Consider the following 8062-nt stretch of genomic DNA (forward strand, 5'->3'; position numbering starts at 1 on the left):
TCTGGGACTGCCACATAACGTGCCCCGTCCCACCGGTGAGGGAACGGCTCGTCTGCATTTGCCCGCCCGGGGCCGGTCCTGCACCGGAGGCTGCCATGTATCCCAGGATTAAAAGCTTCGTGCTTTACACCTTCTCAGTCACGCTGCTGGCCTGTGTGTTCTACATGAAGAAGGAGGCGAAGTTGGCAGCATCATCAGCAGAGCAGAAAGTGGATGTAGCAGATCACAGACTGCTGCCTTCGGTTCTGGACAGCGCTGGGCACAGCAAGTGTTTGCCGAACTTGACCTTTGCCAATTCTTCTCTCACCCTCCCGGAGCCTCACCGTGTGTTCTTAACCTACAAGCACTGCAGGAACTTCTCAGTCCTGCTGAGGCCTTCCAAGTGTAGCAAAGAGATGTTCCTCCTGCTGGCCATCAAGTCTTCCCCCATCAATGTGGAGCGGCGCGTGGCCATCAGGAATACATGGGGGAAGGAGGTCTCCATCGGGGGCAGGCGCATCAGGCTGGTGTTCCTCCTAGGGCGCTCCGAGGCCAAAATCCAGGTGCAGCCCCTGCACCAGCTGCTGGCTTACGAGAGCCAGGAGTTTGATGACATCTTGCAGTGGGATTTTGTTGACGACTTTTTCAACCTGACCCTCAAGGAGCTGCATTTCCTCCGCTGGTTCACGGAGGACTGCCTGCATGCCAGGTTCGTGCTGAAGGGTGATGATGATGTGTTTGTCAACACTTACAACATCGTTGAGTTCCTCAGGGAGCTGGACCCTGAACAGGATCTCTTTGTTGGGGACGTGATCGCCAATGCCCGGCCCATCAGGAACACCAAGGTCAAATACTTTATTCCAGAGCCCATGTATGGAGCCACCTTCTATCCTCTCTATGCGGGAGGAGGGGGCTATGTGATGTCTAGGCAGACAGTACATCGCCTCCAGAGCACCGCAGAGGACACGGAGCTCTTCCCCATAGATGACGTGTTTGTGGGAATGTGTCTGGCAAAGATGTCAGTGACCCCAAAGAACCACGCTGGCTTTAAGACTTTCGGGATCCAGAGACCTTTCAATCCTTTTGATCCGTGCTTGTACAAAGAGCTGATGGTTGTGCACAGACTGAACCCAACGGAGATGTGGATCATGTGGACGCTGGTGAAGGATGACAGCATTAAGTGTGCAGTGTCGGTGACACACAGCTACAGGAGGGGCTGGAAAAGGAGCTACTGATGAGCCCAGCAGGATTGTGGCTGGTGACAGGGTACCTAAACTAAAAATCAGGTTGTGGTAGAAACGTGTCCATTACTAACAGACTGCACTGGAGCCGTCGGAGTTTGCTTTGCAGTGAGTGTTTTTCTGTCGGGGGTTACTTGAAGCAGTTGAATTGGCACAGGGTGGGGGTGTGGCTGTGTGAGACATGGCACCGGGGACTTGGCTCCTCCCAGCTAGATTGTGCCAGGGGAAGTCACAAGTGCCACCTGCACTGGTGTCTGACCACTGGCCGAAGTCAGTCTCATGTGGGGCAGCCAGCGATGACTAATGAGTGACAGAGCATTTGAAATGTACTTGAAGGGGTGGAAGAAAGGCCAGTATGTCCTGCTGGGTCTGCTGTCCCAGGGCAGCAACCCCACAGCTCCTACTAGACAGCAGGAGAAAGGGAGTGGAGTGGGGACGGAAAAGCTTCAAAAAGATACGGCCTTAACACAGCAATGATGATGATCTGAAGGACTGGGCTCTGCCTCCAGCCCTTTGCCTTTTACAGAAGTTCACTACAGGCTTACATGCACTGGACACTTTTGCACAAACACTTTCTGATCTGGCTTGAGAGGAGCAATGTGTCTTGAGTAATCATGGTAGGAAGAGTGGCTGTAGCTTCCCATGTTGTGTGGGAGGTGTTTGGTTTGTTGTTGTTGTTGTTGTAATGTTGTGTATAAATAAAATAGTTTTGAGAAGTATTTTCATGGGAATATTCTTAGGTCTCCTGAAAGCTAAGAGCCAGGGAAGGCTGAGAATCTGATGCTGGGTATTTACATTAAAGAGGATAATGTTATGTGGAAATGGATACTTGCCACTTCCTTTTCTTTGGGCAGCTGCTGTTTTCTGCCCTGTCCAGACAAGATGTATTGACACAAAAGTGATTAATCTGAATGTGCTGGAATTGCTAGTTTGAGAAAAGATCAAATACAGAGCTAAGCTTTGGTAGTACTTTTGTGAAGCTTATCAGTGTCAGGGTGTCTTGCTGCTAGAGCAGAAGCTGTGGGTGAGCAGGAAATAGCCTGGAAGCCTTAGGAAAAAAAAGCAAATGAGTAAAGAGGAAGTGTGTGATTAGAGAAAATAGAGCTCTTTGTGCTGTGCTGTTGTAACTGCTGTCTCTGGTGCCAGCTGCCCAGCATCCATCCCCCACCAGATGGGAGCTGGAGCTTTCAGAGGTGCCCGGGAAGAGCTGCCAGGAGGTTATTTTTTGTCCTATAGACAGGGACACCCCGAGAGCAGGGGTGTGGGAGCTCTCAGGGCTGCACAGGCTGCGGGACTGCTGGCAGAATGTGCTCCCTCAGCCCTCTGGAGCACCTGGAGTAGCTCTGGCTGAGCCCCAGGGCTAACTCAGGCTCTTGGGGCAGAAGGTGCCACCTCACAGGAGCTGGTTTTGTGTCAGATGTGAGTAGGGGTTTGTCTCAAAGAATTGGTGGGTGTCCATCCGCAGTGTGGTCTTTTGCAAGCTGCTGTGTTTTCTGCTACAGCTCCAACAGGGATTAATTAACTGTAGCTGAGAAAGTGACTGTGTGTAGTTTCAGGTGTGTTGGCTTTGTAAACAAGGCCGAGTGACAGCAGCAGACCCCATGTTCTGGGCACTGCTGCTGGTCCTGGAGAGGAGACTGGGCAGAGCGGGCACCGTGGTGCCCTGTGAGCTGCTGTGCCAGCACTTTTGTGATCCACTCAATGATTCCCAATGCAAACTCAGGAGCACAGAGCATGATGTCATGTCTGTTGTGGGCTTAGGTGCATGGGCTAATCCCCAACTGGCAGCTCTCACTTCCTAACAAAGGTGAGGGACTCTCTTCTGCCCCATTTTGGAGGTGAATTGGAGCCATTTGTGCTCCTCACCCTCACTTTGGCTTGACTGGACTGACTGGTTGGTTCCAGTCATGTCAGGCTGGATGTGTGTGGGAACAGCTGTTGGGAAGAAAACACAGGACATGCAGTGAAATGAGAAGTGGGGTCACAGCAGGGCTGGGAACAAGGGGAAAAGGGACTTTCCTGGCTTTGCAGGCTCCTGGCAGTGCCATGCAAACATCTGAGTAGAGTTACTGTGGCATCCTGAAAGGTACACAACTTGTTTGTGCACTCAGGTCAGGGGTTTGGCAGATGTTCTGCAACTGCACAAGGCATCAAATGAGAGCAGTTGTGGTTAGAGGTTGATCTGAGGGTGCGTTTGGCTCCTGAGGGCTTGGCTGTGCCACCACTCAAGTAATCCTCTCATCATAGTGGTTTTTTCCCTAATGCTCCAGCCCAAAGCTGTGTTTGGCACAGGAGACACTGGCAGTTCCCTGAGAGCTGAATTCCAGACTGTGCTATCCTCCTTGGATACAGCAGCACCAGTGAGGAGCAAGGAAAGATTGTTAATTTTTTTTTACTACTTAATCTATAAATGAACAGTGCTGTGCACCTGAGATTGCATTTGTTCCAAAGGCAGCCAACATGAGACACAATTTATGCTGCAGGTGAGAAAATTCCTGGTGAGGCACAACTCAATTTAGTAACAGCAACCTTGACACAGGTGCAGTGCATCAGATGCTAATTGGTGGTGAAAAACCTTTGATTAGTGTGTTTTCTTACACAACCTGGCAGATGGGGATTAACTGCTTCCAAACATCAGTGATAAAGTTCTAGTGGATGCTGTTCTACAAAGCAAATTTCACAACAGCTGTCAGGTTAGGAAATGAACACAGTGAAAGACACCTGTGGTATTGAAGCCTGCAGTGAAACATTAAGCTTGCGAAAGAAATGATGAAGATAATTTCCTGAAACTTGCACTGGGAAGCATTCAAATGTAAAAATCTCTGTTGCTCACTGCTTTGTAGAACAGTACACAGCAGCTGCCAAAACAGTTTCATTTATAACCACAGTATCTTGAAAATCAAACCTCTCCTTTGCTTCCCGGGGAACCTTCCCCAGAGGTGACTCTGGGCGAAATAAGTTGCTGTGCTGAACAAAACTGCACCAAGAGCCTGGGTGACTCCATGGGAAGTTCTCAGCTCCAGAGCAAACATTCCCCCTGACTGTAGCTCAGTGTAATTTGGTGCAGCTGCCAACTCAGAGGTTAAAATCTTTTAAAATCAAATAGGAAGCAGGGCCTAATCTCTTCCCCAAATGGACACACCCACAAAGAGCTGCTGTTGCAGTTTAATAAAGGCATTTCCTCACAGACATCATATACCTCACAGGTTAAAAACAAGGATCTTTAAATACACATCTTTGTCTGATCCCTCATGAGCTCCCACAAACACACCAAGGGAGCAGCAGGACCCTCCAAGCAGAGACACATTTAACACCAGGCCATCCCTGATAACAGTCTTCACATTTGCATAGATAAGCATTTAAATAAATGAATCCAGAAGTATTACAAACAAGGTAAGTTACAAACAAAATTGAGGCCTTCCAAATACTTGATTTGTAAAGCAATCGTTTTCATGGGGAAAAAATGGAATCACAGGATTATTTCAGCAGTTTTACACTATCCCACACTTAAGAGCTTGGGACTGTTCAATTTGTGATTGACCCTCAGACTCCAGTTCTGTTCAGTCCTCCCGAAGGTAAGGGTCATCACCTGGATCTGTATTTCCTAAAACACCCTGTGGCAACGAGGATTCCTCTCCTTGGGCTTTTATGAGCTCCTCTGTCTGAGCTTCAGCTAATTTGGTCTCTGCTTTCTGGGACAGCAGCCGCACCTCCTGCACTTGGGCCTTCACCAGCTGGATGTGGCTGCGGGCTGTTACGGAGGCCTGGTCTGCACCTGGAGGGAAGGATTGACACACAGGGGTTAGCAGGAGCACTGGAAGCTAAGGAAATGGCTGGGATTATCTTCTGCTTTGCTGTGTTGTGGTGACTCTTGGGCTGTATTAATGCTCAATGCTTTTACTGTTCATTTACCTCAAACCATTTGTCTGCTTTGAGATTTCACTGCTCCCTTGAATTCTTTCATCCCAGTAGGATACAGCTGGAGTTGGATAGGAGTGATCAGCTTGTGCCAGTGGGTTTGAGAGCTAAGCCCAGCACAGTCCTTGTGTGCCAGAACCTTTCAGTCCTTGTCCCATCCTGGCACCTACAGCAGTAGGAACACCTGTGGCACTGTGAACTCCCACCATTCTCCTCCATGCTCCTACAGATTCTGGGTCTTTTCCAGGCACTTACAGAGTTAGGGTGTCTCTGTATATTCACTGCTTTCCCTCCCCTCTCCGTTCCAGTAACTTTGCCTACTCACCATAAACCAGCCCATAACTCAACCTTGGAGCTCTCAAATCTCTCCATGGACGACAGACCAAAATTTGTACCTTTTTTAAAAAAACTGAATCCAGCTGGAAAGCCCTACTGGACTCACAGGCACCCTTAGTTCTGTGGCTCCCAGGACTGTGTTTGAGCTTTGCATTTAAAAATAACTGAACTCTTCCCTCAGACATTTTTGGCCATGGTTTGTCTTGACCTAAACCACATGTGAAGTTTCCAGGCCTAGTTCTCAATGCATCTACAGACTTGTAGCCAAAAAAAGAATGTATGTGGTCAGGATCTCTAAAAACTAGGCACCAGCTGTCAATTGTGATGTTAACTGAATGTACATTGTGTGTCTGAGCTGTGTTGAGAAAGGGAAGAGGGGCAGAGGCTCACCTGACTGATACGCGGCCTCTGCCGCCATCTCTGACAGCCGCAGCGCCGTCATCCAACTGGATTCTGCTGCTTGGTGGTCATCTAGGAGCAGGATAAAGCATTAACAAGGTGTAACAGACCTGAGAGCTCTCCTGAGCTGTGGAGAACATTGTGAGCAGGGTTAGAGAGGCACATGGTGAGGGAAGGGAGGTTTGTTTGCTTACATCCACTCTGGCTCCTATGACCACCTGCCAGACTGCATCCACCTCTTCTGAGTTCATTTTCCCAAGGAGATCTGAGTATTGCTTGTAGAGAGACACCAGGGTATAAACTGCCTGTGAAGGAATCATTTTGCAGTTACCATGACAACCTGCACAGCTCTGGCATTGTCTCAGTGTTACCTGGTGTTAATTAGCAAAATTAGATACTTGATAAACTGGAATGCAAATGCTTTACTCAAACTGGCACTTTATTTGCAAAATTAAAACTGTCTTGTTGTTTCAGACTTATGTATGGCTCACTCCATTCTTCTGATGGAATTCAGTTCATGGCCATAGAAAGGCAGAGAAGGGCAATAAAATGCCCAAGAACAGAGAACTCAGTACACAGGTAATAAAAATAACTGCTGTGAGTTTCTTCAGCCCCAGTTCTGAGTTCCAGGGTTGTTTTGCCTTAAGTAAAAAGAAGGACTTCTTACAAGGGCATGGAATGATACAAAAGGGGAATGGATTCACACTGACAAGAGGGAAGGGTTAGATGAGATTAGGTACGGGTTAGTTTGGGAAAAATTCTTGGCTGTGAGGGTGGTGAGGCTCTGGCACGGGCTGCCCAGAGCAGCAAGTGGCTGCCCCATCCCTGAAATTGTCCAAGACCAGGTTGCATGGGCTTGGAGGACCCTAGGATAGTGAAAGGTGTCCTTGCCCATGTGAATGGAAGAGCTTTAAGGTCCTTCCAACCCAAACCATTCCAGGATTGTCAAATTTTAATCCAAAAGCAACGGTTTAACAAAGCTCAAAGTAACTTCCACATTTGGTGTAAAAGTGACCCCACAGCTCCCGAGGGACCTGACATCTTCAACCCCCCAAACCTCTTTGGTTAAATTAATTTTGCAAAAGCTCATTTTGAGCGTGGTTTAAGAGGTGTAGTTAGTGCCAGACCAGCTGGCACTCCCAGCAGTGGCTCGTGCCAGGCGTGTGACCCCCGAGCTCACCTTGGTGTACTCGGTGAGCGCCTCGATCAGCGCGTAGGTGGTCTGGGAGAGCAGCGTGGCCGTGCTGTCTGTCACCAGGGACACGGCTCTTCTGATCAGGGCATCGTTGCTGAGGGACCCTGAGCCCTGCTGCTGCAACACAAGACACCCGTGTGACCTTTCCATCGCCCTCCTACGGATGCCAGTCAAACACAAAGGTGAGGAAAAGCCTCGCTGCGAGGCTGCACGGCCAAGCTCGCAGAGGATGCAATCCCAGGAGGAAAACCAGGCCAAACAGGTGGGTTTGGGTGTTAAACTGTTGCAAGGAAAGGGGTGCTGGGGGTACCTCCACGACAGGGACAGCGCACAGGGCCACCCCCAGCCCCACAGCCTGGTGCCACCGTCCACTTGAGAGGCCTCGCTGCCGGACACTGGCCAGAACTGGGAAGCTGCGTCTGGAAAGGCAAGAGGCAAAGATTAGCACCCCTGTGTGCAGTGGGAATAGGGATCAAAGAGAAGAAAAACACCCAGAAGCTGTTCCAGGGGAACTTGTCTATGCCAGGCTTCTGTGGTGCAGCTATGTAAGAGTAATGAGTAAGTTTGTTTTAAATTTTGTATTAGTGTTTAATTGTAAGTGCAAGAAAAGACAAGCATAGTAACTAGTACATTATTAATGCTTTCAGAGAGAAAACGTATGTTATCTGGTACCAGCACACTGCTGATAGTCAATAATATTGGAAAATAGGTTAAAAATAAGCTTAAAATTGGCGTGAGGTACATGCAGATGAGAAATGTGACAGGTTTGTTACAATCCAGCGACACTTGGGTCTCTCTAGCCAGTTTTACTTACAACCCAAGCTGTGCAAATGCCCTGGGGTCAGGGTCTATCACGGAAACACTCGAGCGGAAAAACGGAAGCACAAAGCAATGAGATTTTCTTTTGTTCTACAGCACTTTAATGAAAACAACTGGTCGGTTTTCCTTCTTTTATGCCCTGTACTCTTTAGCCTACAGCCCGCGGGTGGGGAGC

General features: G+C 48.8%; 2 protein-coding genes across 2 annotated transcripts; one reads left to right on the plus strand and one right to left on the minus strand.

The window, feature by feature from the left end:
• Positions 1–22: 22 nt before the first annotated feature.
• B3GNT4 (UDP-GlcNAc:betaGal beta-1,3-N-acetylglucosaminyltransferase 4) lies at positions 23–1939 on the plus strand. The gene has a single exon (XM_008634166.2). The coding sequence runs from the start codon at positions 96–98 to the stop codon at positions 1212–1214; it is 1119 nt and encodes a 372-aa protein (XP_008632388.1). The 5' UTR covers positions 23–95; the 3' UTR covers positions 1215–1939.
• A 2430-nt stretch (positions 1940–4369) lies between these two features.
• Positions 4370–7537, minus strand: DIABLO (diablo IAP-binding mitochondrial protein; the record flags this gene model as incomplete). Its single annotated transcript, XM_017734713.1, is given in 6 exon segments — positions 4370–4995; positions 5865–5930; positions 5933–5945; positions 6068–6178; positions 7054–7185; positions 7379–7537. Coding segments are annotated over 6 exon segments (696 nt in total), but the record flags the coding sequence as incomplete, so codon positions are not given.
• Positions 7538–8062: the final 525 nt, after the last annotated feature.

This window comes from Corvus brachyrhynchos, unplaced genomic scaffold (assembly GCF_000691975.1).
Source record: "Corvus brachyrhynchos isolate BGI_N302 unplaced genomic scaffold, ASM69197v1 scaffold114, whole genome shotgun sequence".
Lineage (NCBI taxonomy): Eukaryota > Metazoa > Chordata > Aves > Passeriformes > Corvidae > Corvus > Corvus brachyrhynchos.

Bases quoted from the DNA above. Each gene is read 5' to 3' on its own strand.
- B3GNT4 (XM_008634166.2), top strand. From the start codon at position 96: ATGTATCCCAGGATTAAAAGCTTCGTGCTTTACACCTTCTCAGTCACG.